We start from the raw sequence: 25,114 nt of genomic DNA, 5'->3' as shown, positions 1-25,114 counted from the left end.
TATCAAAATTTTCCACTCACCGGTTTCGATTTTAGAGGGGGGGGGGACGCTCGATTTTAATGAAAATTTGCACTTCAAATATCTCAAAAACGGCTGAACCGATTTTGATGAAACGTCTCTAAGAACCATCGCTAAACCTGCTTTCAAATAAAAAAAAACCGCATTCAAATCGGTCCAGCCGTTTAAGAGCTACGGTGCCACTGGCAGACACACATAGTGGTCAAACTTATAACACCCCTCTTTTTGCGTCGGGGGTTAAGAACCAGTTAATAGATAAAGTATACTTTCAAATTTGAAAAACCTTATACTCCGTTTCATTTCAGGTTTGAATTTACGGTCAAACACGTTTCTCGGTATTTCGAACACAAATGGACTAAAAATACCTATATGTAGGTAGGTACATTTATAACGTTTTTTAAAAAAAATTAATAAATGGAGTATATATATACATATACTCCATTTATTATATTATATATATGTCAACTACACTATTCCTACTCTACGGTTCATTAACAGAATTTAATAAAGTTAGTAGGTAGACCTAAGTGTTACCTTACTTAACTACCCACTTTTTTATTACCGTCAAGTAACTTGCACAAGTAACAGTTTGTACCTTTCGGATACTTTAATATTTTCATTTATTTATTTTTAAAATTCAAAGATAATTAAAAGTTTGTTTGAAATCAGCGTAAAATAAAGTGCTACAAACATCTGCACATCGGATGTTTAGGAACAGGTTAGTTTTGTTATTTGACTAATTTTGAAGCCTTAGGTTAAAAAAGAAAACTTTATAATTTTTACGTTTTGTAGACGCCAGTTTATGAACAGCTGGAACATTTCTTAAAATGTAATCTCTCGGATAGAAAATGTATGCTCAGCATTGCGTGACATGAGCGTTACTGATTCTGATAAAAAAATCTTACTATATAAATATAAATAAATATAAAATAATGTACCTGAAATATAAATTACATTGTTAAAAATAAATCTTATATTAAGTGACAATCAAGTTTGCAATATCCGACTAGACCACATATTTGGCTGCTGGTCCCTAATTTTAACACTTGAGTAACCGGCAGGGCTACTACGGAATTCGAAAATCGAAGTTCGTGTCGTTGGGTTGGGTCCCTCTAACACATACTATTTATTAATACAAGAGCGAGAGGGATGATACGTCATACGATACGAACTTCGATTTTCGATTTTCGGAGTAGGCCCTCTGTTAATATTCAGTAATATAGTAGAAGTTTTGCAATCTATTTTGTATTTAATTCCATAAGAATAAAAATATTATTTTTATTTATAAATATTATTTTTTTATGTAGCCCTAATATGTCTATATCATACTGCTAGGCAAAGGCCTCCCCTTTCTTTCGCCACTCTTCCCTATCATGAGCCTGCCAATCGAGCTCAAAAGCGCCTCCGGTCGTCCCGCCATCTCCTCTTGGGTCTGCCTCTGCTCCTTTGACCATCCTTCGGAACCCATTCGGTAGCGATTCGTGACCATCGGTCTGGATGCATGCGGCAGACATGTCCAGCCCAGTCCCACTTCAGCTTAGCGGATTTTTATTTATTCGTAGTTAATTTCTCACTTCTCAGTGGACTCGCAAGCAAAAGAATAGCATTATATTATGATATCCAACTGTCGTAATTAATCCCCTTGTTTCAGCCCTGATTGTGAGCACAAAGATTGCAAGTCAAATAAAACAAGAGTTGAGAATCCAATAAAAACCGATTACCATTCAGCATAATGGATAAAATAGCACAAAAGGCATTAAAAATGCTTAAACCAGCCAATAATATAATAATTTAATAAATTTAAATATTTTTTATGAGGGTACGCTTTTAAAGAAAAACTTAAGCAATAACCCACATTATAATTCATAATATAAACAAAGAAACTATATACTTAAATAAATATGGAAACAAATAGACCATCCACGTTTACTTGTTTGACTTGCGACAGTGATTTCGCAACTAAATCTGAACTTATCGACCACGACATTAGAACGCACTATTATAAAGCATGTACAGAATGTGATTATAAGACTGTTCGTGACTATAATTTAAAGAGACACATGCAGAGACATAGGAATGTGAAACATTATCAGTGTCTTGTATGTCGATCAAAATTCAGTAATGATAATTCTCTAAAAGTTCACATGAAGACAATTCATAGCAGAGAGAAACCGTATGAATGTACTACATGTGACTCAAAATTTAATAATGGCGGCGAATTGAAAAAACATCAGAAAAAGCACAGCGAACTGAAACAGAGAACATGTACTGTATGCAATACAAAATTTTCCTCTAAAAGTTACTTGCAGATTCATCAGCGAATTCATACTGGAGAAAAACCGTATGGATGCAGCACATGTGAATCAAAATTTAGTCGAAAGAGTTTACTAATAGTTCATATGAAAATTCACAGTCAAAAGAAACCGTAGGGGTGCTCTTTGTAGCTCAAAATTTACGACTAATGGTGCAACGTAAAAGATTATCTGAGAATTCACAGCTTACAGAACCTGTAGGTACCAATATACTGCAAGTGACTCAAAATTTTACACATACAAACACTTTCGCATTTAATATTAGTATGACGAGATTTCAAACCTCAAAACTTGTGCGGAAAGAAATGGCATTTTTATGACAGGCAGGCAAACGAGCAAGCAGCGGGTCATTTGAAGGAAAATAATCTAAACCACTCAAGGAGGAGATAGATACCTTGACGGCCTCATAAAAAAAACATATAAAAAAGGCTTTTGGCGAGTATTCAGATATTATGATAAGCTAAAAAACGCTATATAATTAATTTTCTTGTTTCAGTGCTGGAATTCGAACATAGAGATAGCAAAGAGAGAAAAATAACTCCATGAATTAAATAAAATCGAATACGATATAGAATATGTCACAAAATTACGCACACCCAGTCCTGATAACTTTCAAGATATGAACAATACCAATTACTTACAAATGAAAAAATTACGTTGTGAAAGAAAATTACGCTAACATTTTTTAATCACTGCGAAAAAATAGTTACAAGAAAAACCTAAATTGGTAGCTCTTATTTTAATCTATAATATTAGGAATTATTAAAGAGGCGTTATAAAAATGGGCATAAACAGTGCACGTAGATATACTTGTTTTGCATGCAATACTATATTTGCAACTAAATCGAAACTTATTAACCACGATATTACATTACATGGTTCAAAAGTAGATTATTTACTAAAAGTTCATATAAAAATTCATAAAAGAAAAAAAAGTAGGTAGCGTTCTACTTATTCTTACTCGGTAGTTACAACAGTTAAATATTTTACCCAAATAATTTAAATATTCATAGCACAGACATCACGGTCACCTTTTCGAGTAGACAAAACGTTACTGTATTTTTCTTTTATTTTTTGTTTTGTAGTTTTCTATATAAGTCCATGGATGTAGGTAATTATGCTTTATAATATTTCGAAAAGTGGTAAGGTTGTAATCTATTTAAAAAATATTTATTGTACATGAAATCAATAAATGAGTTTAGTGTCTTTTTAAATAAGAGGAGGCCAAAATTGATGATCGCATCTCTATGATCATCCGTTATGGAATACATTTTAATTATTTATTTTATTTATTCCTCTTAATGGCGGCCATAAGGCTTGGGCCAATGTCAGTTAAATTAAAGATAAATAATATTCTTCTTATGCATGTTGTACGGTGATTGTAGTTTTTGCAACTTGATAGCAAAATTCCAGAAACCACGCCGAGACCACTTGCGCATTAAAAAATGTCAGACACGAGAGAAATATAGAATTTTGTGATCACTGTTTACTGTTAAGGTTAATCGTCGCATAAAACACTATCAAAATTATACTTCAACTAGCCAAAGAAGCAGAAATACCAAAATTAGATATCGTCTACATCCGCCATGTTCGAATGCTACAAATCGAATCTACATTTTAATTATCGAGCGCCAATGCTGTAGGTTGTGCTTTGTGTCACTGTCAATAACTTAAAACTATAAAGTTTTTATTTTTCTGCATCTCTATTCAATATTTCTAGATTTTTTCATTTTTTTAAACCAAATGTATCGTAAACTTTAATAATTTTGTTGTTATTAAAAATCCTTCTATTCTTTTAGTTCACTTTTATATTTCAGTAAAACGTATACTAGTTTTCTTTACATTATTATAATAAGGTAATTACGATGATTTTTGTTAAATATAAGAAACCGATTATTTTATATAATTTATATCATATTTTGTATCTATAAATGTGAAACAAAAAAAAAAGAAAATAGATTCACTGGCAAGTGAATAGGTATAATACTGTGATAGTTATTTGTTAGTTTTAATAAAAATACATAATTATTTATTACGATTTTTATTTAATCGTATCTATTTTAATTTCATTACAATTAAGTAATAACTGTTTCTTATACCGCATTAAATTATTTTGTACAACAAATTAATGAATGTTTCATTGATTCATTTAGTGCGCTTATTACCCTTGACTAAATCTATTTATTCGTTTAGCATTGTGCGAAACGCGATTACACTTACCTAAATTAGGATTCTAAATCCTTTTTTTTTTACAATTACATAAAACACCCGTGTCAAATTTCATGTTCGAAGCGGTTGCATTATTGAGATTTTATGCTAATACTTATGTTGGAAAAATTGAAGTAAAAGTACCCTATGTGAAAATCAAAACTTCTAGCTATCTATCTACATCCTAAATGTAGGTAGTAAATGTCAATGATCAGCCGTTTAAGCTTGAAGGAGTGACAAACACACACACACACCCACCCACTCACTCACAATTTTTTTCATTGGCAATATTAATTGCTTCTGTTTGTTTTGCTAATTAATACTATCACTGCCGTTTGAACGCTTATATGCGTTAAAAGGCACTGTGTGAAAGTTGTGTGAGCGCTTATCTACGTTAAAAGGCACTGTGTGAAAGTTGTGTGAGCGCTTATCTACTCTCAAGGGGTTTGAGGACCTGAGAAAATGCCTGCACTCGGCAGAAGCTTTATTTAAAAAAAAAATTAGTAATATTAACTGATGAAATCCAATTTTCATAGTTGAAATACCTTGTCTCCATTACGTATTCCAACCTACTCTGTAGTCAACTTACATGAATTAATAAATGAAAAAGGTGGGCCTTATTCTTACGTAACTAGAACTACCCACTTTTTCATTACGATCAAGTTACTGACACGACCAACTGTTTCACTAAAATAGTTACTTGATGTTTCAATTATTTATTTTGAAAATTAAGGATCGTAACAAAAGTTGTCACTATTGTTATATGTTTAAAGACATGCGGTAAATGAAAGTGCAACAAACATATGGAAGAATATCGGATGTTCAAATGAACAATTGCGAGGTTAGTTTTATGAGGTATTTGACTTATTTTTAAACTTTTAGTTAATGATACGACACGAAATTATGAAATAAAAACAATCACTTTGCTCTCCCGCGACTTTAAGTGGAAGGTAGTGGGTGAGAAAAATAATTGTTTTAAGTTCTTTGCTATGGACCTCCGCAAAATACTTTACGTCTGAATTAACCAATTATAAAAATGTGCTAATGTAACAAAACCTTTGTTAATTATTTTTTATGTAAGTATGTAGAAGGCCGTCTCTGAAACAACTGGATTGGTTCTAAACAAAAAATCATTAATCGTATTTTATACACGATTTTACTATAAAAATAAATAAATAAATAAATAAATAAGTATCACGGGACAATTCACACCAATTAACCTAGTCCCAAAGTAAGCTTAGCAAAGCTTGTGTTATGGGTACTAAGCAACGATAAATATAATTAATATATAGATAGATACATACTTAATACATATTAAACACCAAAGACCGAGAACAAACATTCGTATTTTCATACAAATATCTGCCCCGACGCGGGATCGAACTGGACTCAAGCTTCGTAGTCAGGTTCTCTAACCACTAGGCCATCTGGTCGTCTAAAAATATACTTGAACGTATCTTAAATATAATTTTATGTAACAAAAAAAAAATTTACATAATTTTTACGAGTTTAATTAAGTTTGCAATATTTGAAAGTACCTACAATATTTTCAGTGCATTCCGGAGGTACCTCGATATTTGTTATTATTTGAATATAAAATTTCTTCTCATGTCATCTCATCGCCGATTTTGAAAATCAATTCAAAATTTTCTAAACTATTTTGCGTCTTGTTCCTAAAGGGAAAGTGTAGACTTTTATGTTAAGGACTGGCCGGACATTGCGGCAGACCCCGATCCTCGAAGGCCTTTGCCTATTACAGACATTACTTATTTTATTATTATAATAGGCTAAGAAATCTCTTGTAAATAATCTCTTTGTTTCAGCCCTGGAATGTGAGCACCATAATTGCAATGAAAACAGCACAGAGGATGCAATAAAATCGAATGCTATACAGAATATTGCATGAAATTTAACAACAATCTACTTAAATGACAAAAGTATACGTGATTCAGTCACGTTTCAAAAAAAAAATAAAACAATGACTTTGTAAAAGAAAATTACATTTACACTTGTGATCATCTAGGAAAAGCATTCGAAAAAAAAAATCACATAAAAAATCATAAAATTAGTAAAAAAGCAAAATGAACGTGAGCAAGGCATTTAAATTCTCTTGCTTGACTTGCAACAGTAAATTTATAAAGAAATCTCAACTTATCAACCACAACATTAAAAAACATGATTCGAAAGTGAAGTACAAGGCATGTAACGAATGTGATTATAAGACTTTTCATAAAAAATGTTTAATAAAACACATGCGGACACATAGAGACCTGAAACCCTACCAGTGTTCTCTATGTGATTCAAAATTCCGTAAACGCCATTCAATGAAACGTCATATGAAAATTCATTCCTCAGAGCACATTTGTAGTGTATGTGGCGCAAAATTTATTTCCGCCGGTGAACTCAAAGTTCACGTTATGAGAATTCATACGGGAGAGAAACCGCATGAATGTACTGTATGCGACTCAAAGTTCACCACTAACAGCGAATTGCAACGTCACTTGAGAAGCCATACGGGAGAGAAACCGTTTGAATGTACTGCATGTGATTCAAAATTTGCACAGAGCAATGCGCTAATAGCACATATACGAGTTCATAGGGGTGAAACACCTTACGACTGCACTATTTGCGACTCAAAATTTACTACTAACAACGCATTGAAGCATCATGAAAAAATTCACAGAGGACAGGAGTTATACACATGTACTGTATGTGACTCAAAATTTAGTATAAGCCATTTGCTAAAAGATCATATGAGAATTCATAGCGGAAATAAAACTGATTAATGTTATACTCAGACTCAGTCATTAGTTACTACAGTTAAATGTATACGAATATGAAATGAATGAAAACGAAAAAAAAGTTAAGAAAAGAAAAAAGAATTTAACATTTTTCGAATTCCGGTTCCAACTCCAACTTTTCTGTATTTCTATTTAGTGCTTGTAGATTTTTATTTAATCTTCATTCATCTTAGATTGTTAATTTTGTGTGATTGTTATTGTTAGTGTTGTGTAAAATCCTTCTATTTTTTGGTACATTGTAAATTATTATTTCTTAAATTGCGAAAATTATTGTCAAAAATATACAGTTAGGTAATTATGACGACTCGTGCTAAATTATATGAACCAAATATTTTATTTTATTGATATCTTTAAATTAACAAAAAGTAATGAATAATGATATTAAATAAATGGTAAGAAATATACTGTGATAATTATTTGTAAGTAATAATTCAAATTATTAATTACGATTTGTATTTAATTGTGACTATCTGTAGTTAGTTAAAGCTTAATAATAAAATAATTGTTTTTTTAAATATGTATATATAAAAAAATTACTATTTTTTTACATAAAACTGACTGTGATTGACAAAAGGTTCTCACGTTGTGTAAAGTGCAGATTAGGCCAAATTGTTTCATTAATGCATTAATAAATGCCTTTAATTAATATTTATAACCTTTTTTTTCTTTTTTGTCTTTCACCCTGGCAGTGCTCTCAACGCTACTGTATTCATATAACGCCAAACCTTTTTCCACTACTTTAACAGGTAAACTATTAGCTCAAGCAGTTCCCGTGAGAATTTCTAAATATACATCGTGCCTTTCATTAATATTGCATAAAAATATCTGTACCAAATGTCATGTTCAAATCGATTGTCATTTTGTGGTGTTATGCCGATATTCTGGGAAATTCGAGATTAAAGTATTCCTATGTACAACCTACTCTGTAGTCAATTGACATGAATTAATAAATGATGAAGGTAGGAAGAGTTATCCGGGTCATTATATTTAATATGATGAAGGTAGGCCCGGATCATAAATACCTAACTACCCACTTTTTCATTACGCACAACTACCAGTTGAACTAAAATTTCTAACTTGATGTTTTTAAACCGTTTCAATTATTAATTTTGGAAGTTAAAGATGGTGACAAAAGTGATAACTATTGTAATATGTAAACATTGGGTAAATTAAAGTTTAGCAAATATACAGAAGCAATCGGATGTTTAAATGGATAATTTCGAGGTTAGTATGTGAGGTATTTGACTTAATTTTAGGCCTTAAGTTAAAGATGTTAAATTTAATGTACCTTTACGTACATAAATATGAACTAAAACCAATTGTTTTGTTCACCCGCGACCTTGGAACTTAAGGTCTCGGGTGAATAAAACAATTGTAAGTTCATTGATATGAACCTTCGGAAAGTACCTAACGCTTGTTTAAGTAAATTACTAATATGTGCTAATATAATGAAACCCTTGTTAACTGTTTCTTATTTTACGTGTGTTTTTACGTACAATTGTAAAAAATAAATGAATAAGTCATATTTAAAACATCATATGCTACAATGAATATGCAATCTTATTAATGCATTCCTGGTGTAAATTAATGATATGTACCTACCTCGATATTTGTATTATCTGAATAAAATATTTCATCATATAAGACATAAATGTCATCTCATCGCCGATTCCTGCGTGCCTGACTACGGCACATTTAAGCTACCGCATTTCAATTGTTTACCTTTTTCAAAATTCATTTTATTTAGGTATGTGGGTACATTTAATTTAAGTAAGTATAATATATTAAGGGACCTGTTAATGTTCAGTAACACAGTAGAAATTTTGCAAAATATTTTGTGTTCAATTCCTAACCTGATACTGTGGTCTTGCGTGCAAAGGACTACGTGATTATTGTGCCAGAGCGGGAAGGCATTATCCGAGTACTGATATCTCAGTTCTAAACGCGGTACGCTGTACCACAGAATAAGTAATAGTACAAGTACAGAAGGTTCTCTCTTTTGATGTTGACGAAAGCCGCCATTTTATATGCCTACGTAATTTTTATTAGCATAATCACCGCGCACCACCAAGCAACATTGAACTCTAGTGCTGCGTGCGAAGGTCGTTATTATTCAGCACCAACGTTTTGGTTTAGGATAGGGTTGTAAATCAATAAAAAAATAATTCGGACAAATACTTATTTTTCTAGCATTTTTAAATTGCGCCTACGATCTGCGACGGTCACAAAATGGATAATTGAACAAGGTCGCGTGCCGAATGCGTCGTCGGCTGCCTCAAAGGTTTTGGGCATTGGTAAATCGCGAATTACCTATCTGTTCTTTTGTCGCACTCGCACTTAAATGGTTTCGAACAGAATTGGGTTAGTTAGTGTAATGTACAGAATAGAAAATAATAAGAATTTTAGTGTTGCAATTAATTTAATGGCTGTACGCTGTACGCGGTTACAAGCTAAAAAAATCTCCTGTAATTAACTTTCTTGTTTCAGCGCTGAAATGCGAGCGCAAAGATTGCAAGGCAAATAAATATAGCACTGAGAACCCAATAAAGTCGAATGCCGTACAGAATACTGTACAAATAAAAAACAATGGCGAAATTATCTGCACGTGAACTAGCCTATCTCGATAACTTTCTGGATACAATGTCAATAGCAGATGAATTCAATTTAATTGAAGAAGGAAATAACACTTACATTTGTGATCATTGCGGAAAAGCTTTCGAAGAAAAACCTAAATTAATAGCCCACATTAAAGTTCATGATAAAAACAAAAACAGAATAAATCGTCATTCGAAAGTAAATTACAAAGCATGTAACGAATGTGATTATAAGACTGATAATAACTCAGATTTTATACAACATATGCTGATACATAGTAGTAATCAACCTTATCAGTGTAATGCATGTGACTCAAAATTTAGTAGAAAGTGCGCATTAATAGCTCATATGACTATTCATGGCGGCGAGAGATCAAAAATTAATCGAAGTAGTAAGCTTAAATCTAATATGAGAGTTCATACCGGAGAAAAGCCGTATAGATGTATATGTGGCTCCAAATTTAGTAAAAACAGTTCGCTCAAATCTCATATGAGAATTCATACCCAAGAGAAACCGTATGCATGCGATATATGTGACTCAAAATTTACCACTAATAGTGGACTAACCAGACATATGAGAACTCATACCAGAGAGAAACCTTTTAAGTGTAGCATATGCGGCTCAAAATTCGGTCACAGATATTCCCTAACATTACATATGAGAGTTCATAGCGGGGAGAAACCGTATGAATGCGATATATGCAACACGAAATTTGCTACTTGTAGCACACTAAATAACCATATGAGAATTCATACCGGCGAGAAACCGTATAAGTGTAATGTATGTGGTGCAAAGTTCAGTCAAAGCAATTCGCGAAAATCTCATATGAGAACTCACACCGGAGAGAAACCGCATGTATGCGCTCTTTGCGACTCAAAATTTAGCACCAGCAGCGGACTAACCAGACATAAGAGAATTCATACCGGAGATAAACCATATAGCTGTATTATTTGCGGCTCAACATTTAGTCAAAGTGATTCGCTAAATTGTCATATGTGTTCTCATAGTAAACAGAAACCGTACGAATGCGATATATGTCACTCAAAATTTACCATTAAAGGTGCAATAAGAAAACATATGAGGATATATCATACGATAGAAACCGTAGAACGTACTTGAATCAAAATTTAATAGTAGCTATTAACTGAAAGTTCATGTCAGACGGAGTTCATAGAGAAAAAAAAAATCTTCTACTTACGTCTGACTCGGAAGATATTATAACTGTAAATACATTAAGGGATTCATAGCGCACAGATGGAAACTTTTTGAGGGTAAGCGAGCGGTTTTTGATATTTAAGACAAAAACCGGCCAAGAGCGTGTCGGACACGCCCAGGATAGGGTTCCGTAGCCATTACGAAAAATCAAGTAATATTTTTCTAAGAATTTCGTATTGTGTACGGAATCTTCCTATGTTTTATACCTTAGGCTGCTATTTACTCTTAAACTATTAACAATTCTCAAGCAATCTTAGCCGATATAACTTTTCTTGTTTGATATATTTACTACCATTTTTTAAATTTTTTCCACCCAATAATTTAGATTTTAGAGGGGAGGGGGGCGCTCGATTTTAATGAAAATTTGCACTTTAAAGTTGAATATTTTGCAAACAGATCACTAATTGGTCCTCGTAGAATTCGTTTATCACTATCCCACGGGAACTATGCAATTTTCCGGTATAAAAACTATTGTATGTCCTTCCCCGGACGTCAAACTATCTGCATACCGAATCCCATCTAAATCAGTTCAGCGGTTAAGCGTAAAAAAGTAACAAAAAAACCGGCCAAGAGCGTGTCGGACACGCCCAAAATAGGGTTCCGTAGCCATTACGAAAAAAATAAGTAATATTTTTCTAAGGATTTCGTATTTTATACGGAATCTTCCAAGTTTAGGTATATTTTATACCTTAGGCTGCTATTTACTCTTAAACTACCAATAATTCCAAGCAAACTTAACCGTTATAGTTTTCCTTGTAAGTTTGTTGTACTTACTACCATCCTGAATTTATTCAAATTTTTCCACCCACTGGTTTAGATTTTAGAGGGGGGGACGCTCGATTAGAATGAAAATTTGCACTTTAAAGTTGAATATTTCGCAAACAAATCACTGAATCGAAAAATCGTCTGAGCAAACCCGAAAGACCTATCGAACCTATAGGGTTGGATGAGAAAAAATAAATCATCCCCACTTTACGTCTATGGGAGGTACCCTAATTTTTTTTTTAATTTTTTATTGTACCATTTTGTCGGCATAGTTTACATATACATATATCCGTGCAAAATTACAGCTTTCTAGCATTGATAGTCCCTGAGCAAAGCCGCGGATGGACAGACAGACAGACAGACAGACATGGCGAAACTCTAAGGGTTCCGTTTTTGCCATTTTGGCTCCGGAACCCTAAAAACAAACAGACTAACAAACTTTCGCATTTATTTACTTAGTAGAATCGTAGTAAGTCTTTTAATAAGGTACGTACGTAAGTTAATCTAAAAAAAAATGCCCATTTTCTTGTTGAAAATACCTTTTAATATTTACACTTTCCCCATTTTTCGTCATGCTCATTTTTTGTAAAAGTGGGTAGTTCGGCAGCCCTAAGTGAAACTGAACTACCCTTTTCTTTATTACTATTAACTTACTGACGCAACTAACAACTTATAAGACTTATAACTGTAACACCTGCGTGATGTTTAAATCGCTTTTATTTATTTATTTTAACTATTTAAAGTTCGTTAAAGTGATTATTATGATAAATAGGTATACACAATTTAGAAAAAAAGCGAAGAAGGTTTAAATAAATTATAAAAAAACATGCTGGAGAACATTAAATGTTTTAATGAACAAGTATGAGGTCAGTACTATTATTTCACTTGTTTTAAGTAAGTAGTTTAATGGCGATTGCAACTACAATCTATCTACGTTTATGCCTTAAAGGTGAATTTGTTTGTATGTAATTGTCTCTGAAATAACTACACTTAATTTAAAACTTTTATCTGCTGCTAGGACATTTTTAGGGTTCCGTACCTCGAAAGGAAAAAACGGAACCCTTATAGGATCACTTTGTTGTCCGCCAACGCAATCAAAAGATACAGCCGTTTATGTCGCAAATTTCCGCAAATTTTCGAAACTCGCAAGGGAATCAAAACGTGTCACAAACCACATGATTCTTTCCGAACATTACTGGCACTTGAGGTATCTCATCTTAGGCCTCTAGGTTGGCAACGCATCTGCAATCCCCCTGGTGTTGCAGGTGTCTATGGGCGGTGGTGATCTCTTACCATCAGGAGACCAACTTGCTCGTTTGCCATCCAGTCGAATAAAATAAAATAAAAACTGGTTTTTAACCCTTAATTTGACAATAAATTAAGTTCGTGATTCAAGTCATGAATTCATCAATGTATAAAAAAACAAGTTTTAAATTGTGTCCATAGTGTACACTGCCAAATTAAGGCCCAATTACTTCATTAAAAAAGCCGTGGTGGCCTAGTGGTTTGACCTATCGCCTCTCAAACAGAGGGTCGTGGGTTCAAACCCCGGCTCGCACCTCTGAGTTTTTCCAAATTCATGTGCGGAATTACATTTGAAATTTACCACGAGCTTTGCGGTGAAGGAAAACATCGTGAGGAAACCTGCACCAACCTGCGAAGCAATTCAATGGTGCGTGTGAAGTTCCCAATCCGCACTGGGCCCGCGTGGGAACTATAGCCCAAGCCCTCTTGTTCTGAGAGGAGGCTTGTGCCCAGCAGTGGGACGTATATAGGCTGGGATGATGATGATGATGATGACTTCATTAAAAATGAATTTATTCTTTCAGGTTTCCATGATACTGAAGATTGCGGTCACAGTAGAACCAGCAACTGCGAATAAAATAATTTTGCACCAGATGTACCTGAAAATATTGGAAACATGGCTCTGAGCTCCATTGATTTTACCTATCTGATTCAAGAAATCGATGATATCAAAGATGTTTCACCCAATTTTGATTATAGTGATTATACTAATAATCTCAATGCGAATGATTTAGATATTGATGCTATAGTTGAGATGAGATGCAACGAATTCATGGGTGAGAATGTTAACCATACTTTTCCTTTAACTGAACTAGGATATGAAAAACAAAACATAGAAACTTCCATGTTTGGCGAAGAAATTTTAAAAGAAACCTATAATTTCAATGATACAATAGAAAATAATGGGGGATCCGTTGATACTTGTGCAACTGAAATAAGTAATACACAAAATGACCCTTCGATAAATATTAATGAAGAAACAAAACTGAATCAAGATAAAACACTAGCATTTGAATGTAATACTGAAGCTTCTAAAGTTGAATTAAAAAGAAAAGCATGTGACGTTGTCGCAGAAATCAAAAATGTTCTCAGCGAATTTCTTAACTTTCACAAAATTAATGATTCCGTTGAAACACCAAGAGAATATAAAGTAATCAAGAATAATATAGGCGATGAAAAAATTAAAGGAATAGCAACACGAATAATAGAAAACAAAAATACAACAGTCGAGAAAGAAGTTATCCCAACAAAGAAACACAAATGCGACGGGTGCGACTGGGAATTTACTTACAAAAAAAACGTAACAACACACATAGATAAACATGGATTTAGTTACAGTTGTACTATATGTGAGTTCTCAACCATTTGTATGGACAAACTGAATATTCATATACGTCGTCACGCAAGTGAAAAATTCTCCGCTAGTCAAACATTTGACGATGCGGCTCCAAGCAAAAGCAAGTTGAGCAAGCATGGTTTGATTCACAACAGTGTTTTTTACATCTGTAATGTTTGCACCCGCAAATATAAAACTAAATTTGGTTTATGGAGACACCTAAAAATTCATAATATTTACCTACGAGATTGAACCTTAAAATAGTTATTTAAATAGGTACTTACTTACTTCTAAGGTGAATAGTCAATCGTGGCAAAGCATTGAAAAATATAAAGGGCTAACAAATTAGGTACCAATATTTTAAGAGATGTCATCTCACCTTCAAACGATACCTACCTATATTTTTTAATTTTTATTTTACGAACAAAATTTTCTTCACTCACATCCTGAACTTTCAATCAAGTGAATATCGTTGTTTGGTAAAGTAAATGTCAAAAGATCGGTGGTTTTTATAAGGTTTTTATTTTATTTGGGTTTTAAAGGTATTGTGAAGTGGCGTAGTGATTTTTTTTTCTCAAATTTTCTCCAAATACTGACTTGAACTTTTTTAATGTTTTATATTCAATGTAGGTAGGTACTCCGAGATCCTAATACACTAAAACTTTGTTACCTACTTGTAAGCATTATATAATATAGCAGAAATGTTCTGAAGAACATCTACATAAAAAGCTAACTATCTCATGTTAATTTGGAAAAAAAATGTTTTTTATTTTTCGGCATTTCCATTTTCTATATGCTTTCAATGTTTCTATATTTTCATTTTAACTACATTTATCCTAGACCTTTTATTTTCTGTAGTTAATTTAAAAATGCTTCTATTTTATTTGCTACATTATAAACTATTTAAATATTTATAAAAAAGTATATAGTTAGGTAATTATGATTTATATGAAATTTTAAGAACCAATTGTTTTATTTTAATAGAAAATTTGTAAAAAAATATAAATAAATGTTAAGATAAAGTCACTGACCAGTGATGTACTACCCTACTGTGATAAATATTTTTAAGTATTGATTAAAATACATAATTATTATTCATTACGATTTGTATTTATTTGTAATTATTTATACTTAGTTGAAACTCGGTAATAGGTAATTGTTTTTATTGTGTATTAAAAATGTATTTGTCAAATATTCGTTTTGTATGCACCTTTTTGTATGGAGCAGACCTATAGTCGTCTACCTCACCTACATACTGCTTGCTTATATATTGGGCTTCGATCACTTTTTTTTGGAGTTGGTTGGAAAAGTTAACAAAAGTCATGTATTTCTTGATATAACAAATTCGCGTTCGCGTCAAAATCTCAATTTATATGGAAACACGAACAGCGCCTCTAGCGGAACGTTTGCGATGTTCGTGTTTCCATACAAGTTGAGAATTTAACGCGAACGCGATCGAGATGTATTTTGTAACCGAAAACTTACACTAAGGGCACTGGTTGAACAACGAGCAGCGCTAACTGCGGGCGTCGTGCATACGATGTTACCTGCGCCCGCAGGCTGCACCCTTGATCAATGATAATCATTTTGACTATGATTTCCTTGACGAAAGTATGGTACCTATGTCAACATGGCATTAGTAGTACAAAGTAAAATTAAAAACCCCTCATTTCCACCAAAAGTTCGCTCTTTGCTTAAACACTGTCACAGTATAACAAGTTTCCCTAGAGTAATCCGACGGAGACGTCTAGACAGAGCAATCGTGTGGGGCGTGAGGGGTGAGACGCGGGTGGGAGGAGCCCCAGCTGCATACTTCGCCGTTCTTAGCAGCTTGGGACAAGTCTTCTGGGGCTATCGCGTTTTTTTAACATTTCAATTTACAATAAAATTTATTATGGTGCATACGACATGTACTGTGTGAGTGCGTGCAAATCTTCATCTCGCATAAATAAGGAACTAAGATTTCATCTATTTATATAATTATATTTATTTCTTTTTTATATAATTAAATTCATTAACAGGAGTTTTAAGTCCATTAAGTCTAGAAACCGAAAGTATTTGTCGGTTAATAATCTATGAAAGTATATTTTGTGCAAACTTTTTACCCCTAGTAAGTATGCCATGCCACCCCTAAATTATTTCGTATTACATAATTACGCAATACCAATATGTACCGATTTGTAAAAGACATCTTCCAAATTTTAAATTGGTGACAACCCTTCCTTACTTGCGTAAATACCTATACAGGCTGCGGTATTGCTCAACTTCAAAGGCGTTGGCCTACTGTAGGGAAAACTTGTTATACTGTGACACTGTGCTGAGCCACAGCTGAGCTGAGACCGCTTCGCGATTTCGCAAAATATGCTTAATACTTGTTTTTATTTTGTGTTCTGTATTTTGCGAAGTGTGAAAAAATATTTCTATTTCTATTATAATTACTAGGTAGGTATATTACCCAATAGCTTTTGCCCGCGGATAATTCGGTTATCGCACTCTGTTCCCTCGGGAACTCTGCATTTTTCCGGGATAAAAAGTAGCCTATGTCACTCTCTGGCCCATAAACTATCTCTATGCCAAAAATCACGTCGATCCGTCGCTCCGTTTCGACGTGAAAGACGGACAAACATACAAACACACCACTTTCGCATTTATAATTGATGTATGGTTTAGTATGGACATGAATTATAACTTCTAAACTTAGTTCAATTGGCTATAAGTAAAACCACGCTATCTTTCTATATTATTTTATTATAAAACAACTGCAAATCATAAAAAATATTTTTCAAGAATTATTTTTAATCCAAAGACATGATTTGTGACATGACTTGTGATAATAGTACAAAACAATATGTGTATAGACCAGAGGGCCTACTCCGAAATTCGAAAATCGAAGTTCGTATCGTACCGTCCCTCTCACTCTCGTATGAAATAATATTAGCGTGAGCGCGACGATACGATACGAATAGAGCTACTGGTATTAAATATCGGTTGTTCTTCTTGAATATAGTTTGGCTCAAATTTTAAGAGTAGATTCGAGAATATTCACCAAGTTACTACGCATCTAATGTCAGACCAGCCGTTGCATACAAATTCCAATCGTGAGTTCCCTGTTGACAGCTTTGACATTTACGTCACGTTTGTGATTGGTTGATTGAGCCAATCGCAAGCAAGACTGAAACGTCAGACGGACTTCACGATACCAACGCCATCTAGCGATATTTCACCTCCGTGAAAACCCTCATCGCAAGCAAGACAGTAACGTCAAAAACACCCCACGATTCTAACGCCATCTAGCGATATTTTCGCGTTATATTATCTGTCAAGTAACAATCATTCAAATTACTTAACGGTTACTTTAACGTTGGTTATATTTTTATTGATTTTAGTTGCAATAGTAACCTGATACTACTCTATCTTAAAGCACTTCACGCCCCAAAGCATAACTTGTTTTATTTCATTGTTAATTTTATTTTTATACATATTTTTAAATGAAATAAAATTATAAAACGCGTGGGGCATGCTTTTGACTAAATTTCAAGTAAATTGTAGAAAGGAATTTAAAAATACAGAAAATTTTTGTAACAAAACATTGCAATCTGAAGTAAATATACCTATTATGGACCCGTTAGAATTCCACAGAAGTATTTAGTGTTAATGAAAATAAAATCTTTAGGAGCACATCCTTCCACTAAATGAAAATGTTAGGTTTTTCGAAAGTGTTCCGTCACCTAAAAAGTTTGAGAACTCCGGATTAACTGACTTGGGGAACGTTAACGAAGGTTAACGAGCCCGCTAAATTTTATAAAATTTAACGGAAGTTATTTCGTTATTCGGTACGTTAACTTCGTTATTTAACGATTAACGGGTAACTAGCTCGTCCTCAGCTCTATAGGGATGTCTATGTGAATGTGACGATGTATTTTGTATTGTATTTGTATTTCCGTGTATTAGGAAGCTTTCGTAACGCCGCGCCAAGAGAACGCCGCGCCCTGCCCACGATGCGGTGATGGCTACAACAACGAAAACACGTTAATTTCTACTAATACAATAACACTAGCTTTTGCCTGCGGCTTCGCCCGCGTGGAATTCGGTTATTGCGCGCTGTTCCCTCGGGAACTGTGCATTTTTCCGGGATAAAACGTAGCCTATGTCACTCTCTGGCCCATAAACTATCTCTATGCCAAAAAATCACGTCGATCCGTCGCTCCGTTTCGACGTGAAAGACGGTCAAACATACAAACATAAAACACACAAACACTACTTAATGCTGTAAAAAGACCTATCCAACGATACACCACATTACAAGGTTGGATAAGAAAATAGGATGGAGAAGAAAAAATAAATCATCCCCACTTTACGTCTATGGGAGGGGAGGTAATCTAAAAAAAATATTTTTTATTTTTTATTGTACCATTTTGTCGGCATAGTTTACATATATATCCGTGCAAAATTACAACTTTCTAGCATTGATAGTCCCTGAGCAAAGCCGCGGACGGACAGACAGACATACAGACATGGCGAAACTATAAGGGTTCCGTTTTTGCCATTTTGGCTACGGAACCCTAAAAACCTCACAATACTAACGCCATCTAGCGATATCTACCCTGTCTTTTAGCGCTCATTCCGATGTATGTACACTCAACGTTATAAATAAGTGATCATTTCTCTTTTCAAACATGACGTTAAAGTGACAAGGTACAAAAGTGATCGCTTATTAATGACGTTGACTGTACAAGATTAAGGTACAGTTTAGTTAGGCACCTGTCGTGGTTTGATATCGAGATGCACTATCTCGGAGATGGCAAGACTTGGCATGGGGCTGGCTCGGTACAGCATAACCGGAGAATTGACGCTTGATGGGATGATGCCTGCAAAAACGGGATAGATTAAGCATTAGGACTAAAGCCAAGCTTAGGCACTTGTCTCACCGCCGGCGAGGAAACGATTGGCTATCGACTATTTTCTCGCTCAAGAAACGAACAAAAGATATAAGATCCTGTGTGAGTAAAAGAGACATATATTAATAGTTGATCGCTGGCGGTTCACACTGCCGGCGAGAACTCGCTCTTACATCTTTTGTCGCAGCGACAAGAGCTATAAAACTCGCTGAGCTATAAAACTAGCTCAGCGATACTCTCTCAGCGCTGTTAGCTTGGCGGCCGCCCGGCTCGAGCGAGTGGAGCGAGTAATCGCCCGTCGTGCTCGAACACTCGCTTTTCACTGCTCGCCCACTCGTTTCTAGTTACTCGCTCTGCTCGCTTTTCGCTCATCGTCGGCGGGGGGACAAGTGCCTTAGACTTGCAAGAAAAATCGTGCAAGTCGCATTACATTGCGAGGCCGTAAAGCCAACGAGTTTGTAGCGGTCGATCGGGCGCCGCAATGTAATGCAACTTGCACGATTTTTTTGCAGTTCTAAACTCGGCTTAATAATCCTACTTTCCTACTAATCCTACTATAATAATTATAGATGTGAAAGTTTGTGAGTTAGTGAGCGAGTGAGTGAGTGAGTATGTTTGTTACTTCTTCACGCTGAAACGGCTGGACAGATTTGGATGAAATTTGGTATGTAGATAGCTTGACATATCTGGAATAAAACATAGGCTACTTTTTATTCCGATATTCCCACGGGATAGGGATAAAATCTGGAAACAACAACCGCTGGGCTTAGAGCCATGACATTTGACATGATTGTTTTTAATGTAACGGGGGAGGAGGGAACTATATATAAAGCACAATTAATCATTTCATTACATTTCAGTTAGCAAATCTGACCGTCAACAAAATACACTATAGTGTCAGATTGTGATGATGATGAAATCTTTCGATCGACTATTAATATCAGACATTAAATCAGCTAGTCAATCAACAAATAATTCAACTTTGGTATCTTCTGGTAAATCAAATAAACTATCTGATATTTATTTACCTACTAGCTTTTGCCTGCGGTTTCGCCCGCGTGGAATTCGGTTATCGCGCGCTGTTACCTCGGGTACTCTGCATTTTTCCGGGATAAAAAGTATCCCATGTCACTCTCTGGCCCATAAACTATCACTATGCCAAAAATACGCCGATCCCTCGCTCCGTTTCGACGTGAAAGACGGACAAACACACATTTGTATTTTTTATAATATTATATTGTATAAATTAGGGAAATACATTACACACGTAGTGTTAGATACATGATACACCGTAGTGTTAGACTGTGCTATATTATTTACTCAGCAAGTAGGGTCATTTTTCGTGTCACATTTTGTGGCACATAGTGATTATGGTGTCAGATTTCGTAATACAACTGTGTGTACATTGTACAGCTCACTGTAGTGTCAGGTCAGATTGTTTAGTATATTATGTGTCAAGTTATAAGATTGATCTGAAGAGATAAAGCCAGCCTTGTAATTTTCTCTCCGTGTACCTGCAGGGCTACTACGAAACTCGAAACTCGAAGTTTGTGTCGTGCGGTCCCTCTGACACTTATACTTCAATATGAGAGCGAGAGGGACGGTACGATACGAACTTCGAGTTTCGTAGGTACTATTGTAGGTAGTATACAATAAAGACTCTTTGTATTGTATTGTAAACTTAGGCCAGATTTTGATAGTATGCCTATAGACACTGTAATGTGTAGTATAGATTGTAATGTATAGATAAACTTACCAATTCTGCGTCTCTTCTCCATATGCACATACGTCTGCCCGCGCATGCGCGGTGGCTTCTTGAACATGCCATATTTGAGGTGAGGGGATGACGCACGGGGGCTTTTCTTACGCGGCTTAGGAATATTCGATTCCTTACTGAAAAAAGGAAAAGAAATCCAAAGTTTATTTATATGTCATCGCCATCATCACACAAAACTGCTATTGAGAGGCTATCTCCGTTAGTATGCGGGTCACCTGATGGTATGTGATCACCGCCGCCCATGGACACCCACAGCATTATTGGGACTGCGGATGCGTTGCCGGCCTAAAAGGGGGACTAAGGGCAGGGGGAAGGGAGGAGTTACGCCAATTTTAGGGTTTTTAGACCTTTTAGTATGAAAAGCATAAATATTTCAAATCAGTACCTAGAGGCGGGGATAGGCGTAAAGGCGTCGTGGGTCAACGCCTACGGCCTCGCGGTCTAAGGCACGCCGGAAAGTATCTCGTTTTTTTGCTTTTTAAAAATCTGTCGTCTAATGTGTAATGTGCCATCTTAGAGCCTCGCAAAATTTATCTCGCCCACGCTAAACTTAGGTCTGGCGCCGTCACTGTCAGTGCCAAATAGTATAGTGTCAGATTTGTTGTATAGGTACTTGATGTCAGATTGTAACAAACACTTACATTAATATTATATTCTTGTTATTGGCATCTCGTTTTTTCGGTGATTTCTTTCTCTCTAGCTTAGGACGCGGGGGAAAAGCTTTTCTGAAAACGAAATTAAAAAAATAAGTCCAATGACCGACAACTGAAGGAAAATATTTGTTAAACTATTGGATTTGATCAGGACACGAAAAAATGCGTATACTTTACATAAGTATTTTTTTTTACATGCATTTAAATGTCTATATATATATATATGGATTTTTTTTTCACTGCAACAATGACTCTTTCTTTATTAAATACGGCATCATTAAGCAGTACATAAAACAGAGATAAGTACATATGACAAAACTTAAATTAAAAATTTAAAAAACCCCGACCCAAAACAACGTCAGCAAAAATTAAAAAAAAAAACGCCGCCAAAAAAGACAACTAAAAAGTAAATAATAATTGTGCACTACCTAGCTGTTTCCCGCGACTTCATCTGCGAAGAATTCGTTTCGACGCAAAAAGGGTGTTATAAGTTTGACCGCTATGTGTGTCTGTGGCACCGTAGCTCTTAAATGGGTGGACCGATTTGAATGCAGTTTTTTTTATTGAAATAAGGTTTTCTAGCGATGGTTCTTAGACATGTTTTATCAAAATCGGTTGAGCCGTTTTTGAGATATTGAACTTTGAAGTGACGAAGTGCTTTTCCAACTTTTTGTTGGTATAGGTTATTCCGTTATTCTAACGAAGTTACAATTCCTGAATTATTATTTAAGTTTCCTAAAAGCACTTACTTTGTGATGCTCTCTAACTTCTTGGCAGCTCTCTCGAGTGTCAGTATAGGGTTATTAGGACATATATGTCCCTGGCCAGCTGTGAACACTTCACTGGAAAAGATCAATTAAAAAAACATTAAATCCACGACAAAGAAGGATAAAAGAACAACCGGGCAAGAGCGTGTCGGACACGCCCAAAATAGGGTTCCGTAGCCATAACGAAAAAAATAAGTAATATTTTTCTAAGGATTTCGTATTTTATACGGAATCTTCCAAGTTTAGGTATATTTTATACCTTAGGCTGCTATTTACAATAAACTACTAATAATTCTCAAGCAAACTTAGCCGCTATAGTTTTCCTTGAAAGTTTGATATATTTACTACCCCGAATTTTTTCAAATTTTTCCATTCACCAGTTTAGATTTTAGAGGGGGTGAGACGGTCATTTTTCATGAAAATTTGCACTTTAAAGTTAAATATTTCGCAAAAAAATCACTGAATCGAAAAATCGTCCTAGCAAACCCCTAATGGTTTTAAAAGACCTATCCAACGATACCCCACACTATAGAGTTGGGTGAGACAAAAAAAAACACCTTTACGTATATGGGACGTACCCTAAAAAAAATGTTTTTTTTTATAATTTTTTTTTGGTTGTACCATTTTGTCGGCATAGTTTACATATATATCCGTGCAAAATTACAGCTTTCTAGCATTGATAGTCCCTGAGCAAAAGCCGCGGACGGACGGACAGACAGACAGTCATGGCGAAACTAAGGGTTCCGTTTTTGCCATTTTGGCTCCGGAACCCTAAAAATGGGTTGATAGTGGTATGTTTTTTATTTATTTCATTGAGGGTAAATAATCCATCTATCCCAGCCTATATACGTCCCACTGCTGGGCACAAGCCTCCTCTGAGAACAAGAAGCCTGCAACACAATAATGAGGATTTCTTTAATAGGCCACTTCAAATTCATCCAGACTATTGCAGGAGATTGGGATAAGTAAGTTTGACTTAATGCCGGTGTAATAGGTCATGGGAATCTTGTGAACTCACACCTTGAGGACCCAATGGCCAAGCGGTTAGAGAACCTGACTACGAAGCTTGAAGTCCCGGGTTCGATTCCCGGCCGGGGCAGATATTTGTATGAATAATACGAATGTTCGTTCTAGGGTCTTGGATGTTTAATATGTATGTATTTATCTATATAAGTATGTTTATCCGTTGCCTAGTATCCATAACAAGCCCTGTGTATATAATTAATGTTTGATTCCATATTATACCACGAAATTCGAAAATCGAAGTTCGTAGCGTACCGTCCCTTTCACTCTCATAATATTAGCGTCAGCGGGAGCGGGACGGCAAGATAAAACTTCGAATTTTGCACTTCGTAGTTTGGCCAGCAGGGCTACTACGAAACTCATAACTCGAAGTTCGTGTCGTGCAGTCCCTCTGACTTATACTATTTAATACGAGAGCGAGAGCGAGAGGGACGGTACGATACGAACTTCACATACTTCCTTGATTTGTACGGAGAAACCAATTTTCTGGGAACGCGTTTCTTCTTCTGTTCTGGATCTAAGGACCACGAGTGATGGAAGTACGGTGCCGGATAATTTATTTGACTAAAATGAACAAAAACAAAAGAAATTAAGTAGGTAAACTGGTAAATAGTATTTGTTTTTTTAGGAGAATTTAAAAAAACGAGTAAAAAATGTGGACCGTTTTTGTAATAAGTAGAGGACCTATATTCAATGATATTGTAACGGATAACTCACGTCTTAAATCGAGTTTAGCTCTACCGATTTGTTTCGTGCTATCAGGCGAGCACGCGCGACTCGGCGGCTGCCAAGTCGCGTGCTCCTGTGAAGAAGGACTACGAAATAGCCCGAAACAAAACTAAACTCGATTTAAGACGTGAGTTATCCGTTAGAATATAATTTAATATGAGTGATTTTCACGGTAGTTTCATGTTCAAAAGTAGAGAATCTACAGACTTATCATTAATAAGAGCATTAAAGGAGGAATATTTCGTAGCACCTTATAGGGCCTGATGGGCTACCACGAAACTCGCAAATCGAAGTTCGTATCGCACCGTCGAGTTCGAGTTTCGTAGTAACCCTGCAGATACCTTAGAGTTACAATAAGTAATTTCTAATTTTTGAAAATAACTATAAAATAAATACGTAATTAGCTTGCTTACATAGTTTTCACTTGTCGGACTTTTTCTTTGTTCATTCTTAAATCGATTTAAATGTTACTGTAATTTATGTTTTGCAATGTTTTTAGTGTTCGACAACATAATTTTGACGTAGTGCGGTCATCGGGTTTTGTTTTTCAAATTACCGCTTTGCGTTTCGTTACACGTCAGTCCTGAAATAATAAAATGTTTTGCTGCTATAAAACAAAGAGTCAATAAATAATTAAAAGTAATTAATTACTTGCGGTACCATGTTTTTAAAATTTTCCTGTTTTTTTTTCTTAAGACAGAAAGCTCACTTT

At 34.9% G+C, this 25,114-nt stretch overlaps 4 protein-coding genes across 7 annotated transcripts in view; 1 reads left to right on the top strand and 3 right to left on the bottom strand.

Moving 5' to 3' along the window:
* LOC141444833 (uncharacterized) overlaps positions 1-25,114 on the bottom strand; it is a 337,995-nt gene that overhangs the window by 80,324 nt on the left and 232,557 nt on the right. The gene's annotated exons all lie outside the window — the stretch shown is intronic.
* LOC141444846 (uncharacterized) lies at positions 8,019-14,875 on the top strand. Of its 2 annotated transcripts, XM_074110565.1 has the most exons (4): positions 8,019-8,298; positions 8,341-8,563; positions 9,827-11,205; positions 13,744-14,875. In XM_074110565.1, the coding sequence occupies exon 3, from the start codon at positions 9,926-9,928 to the stop codon at positions 11,051-11,053; it is 1,128 nt and encodes a 375-aa protein (XP_073966666.1). In that variant the 5' UTR covers positions 8,019-8,298; positions 8,341-8,563; positions 9,827-9,925; the 3' UTR covers positions 11,054-11,205; positions 13,744-14,875. The 2 variants fall into 2 exon arrangements, 1 of the variants encoding a protein (XP_073966666.1); XR_012453221.1 differs by lacking the exons at positions 8,019-8,298; positions 8,341-8,563; positions 9,827-11,205 and adding an exon at positions 11,220-12,780.
* On the bottom strand, positions 17,286-24,953 carry LOC141444770 (uncharacterized). 2 transcript variants are annotated; one of them, XM_074110402.1, is made up of 7 exons: positions 24,816-24,953; positions 24,130-24,237; positions 22,633-22,725; positions 21,872-21,955; positions 21,210-21,346; positions 19,317-19,423; positions 17,286-18,565 (listed from the first exon to the last, which is right to left on the bottom strand). In XM_074110402.1, the coding sequence occupies exons 1-7, from the start codon at positions 24,848-24,850 to the stop codon at positions 18,503-18,505; spliced, it is 627 nt and encodes a 208-aa protein (XP_073966503.1). In that variant the 5' UTR covers positions 24,851-24,953; the 3' UTR covers positions 17,286-18,502. The 2 variants fall into 2 exon arrangements, with proteins under 2 accessions (XP_073966503.1, XP_073966504.1); XM_074110403.1 differs by lacking the exon at positions 24,130-24,237.
* The window catches only part of LOC141444771 (uncharacterized), a gene marked incomplete in the record, with an annotated part of 21,678 nt that continues 13,849 nt past the window's right edge, over positions 17,286-25,114 (bottom strand). Inside the window, 1 exon segment of the mRNA XM_074110404.1 lies at positions 17,286-18,480.

Source organism: Choristoneura fumiferana, chromosome 30, assembly GCF_025370935.1.
Source record: "Choristoneura fumiferana chromosome 30, NRCan_CFum_1, whole genome shotgun sequence".
In the NCBI taxonomy this organism is placed as follows: Eukaryota; Metazoa; Arthropoda; class Insecta; order Lepidoptera; family Tortricidae; genus Choristoneura; species Choristoneura fumiferana.
Note: the sequence above shows the minus strand (reverse complement) of the source record. Positions and strands in the feature narration are given on the sequence as shown.

What these genes read in the sequence shown, in the direction of transcription:
- LOC141444846 (XM_074110565.1), top strand. Translation starts at nt 9,926, where the DNA reads ATGGCGAAATTATCTGCACGTGAACTAGCCTATCTCGATAACTTTCTG.
- LOC141444770 (XM_074110402.1), bottom strand. Translation starts at nt 24,850, where the DNA reads ATGAACAAAGAAAAAGTCCGACAAGTGAAAACTAT. An exon ending in TCTCCGTACAAATCAAGGAA is followed by an intron (nt 22,726 to 24,129) that starts GTATGTGAAGTT and finishes GATCTTTTCCAG; the next exon opens with TGAAGTGTTCACAGCTGGCC. An exon ending in AAGTTAGAGAGCATCACAAA is followed by an intron (nt 21,956 to 22,632) that starts GTAAGTGCTTTT and finishes TTTCGTTTTCAG; the next exon opens with AAAAGCTTTTCCCCCGCGTC.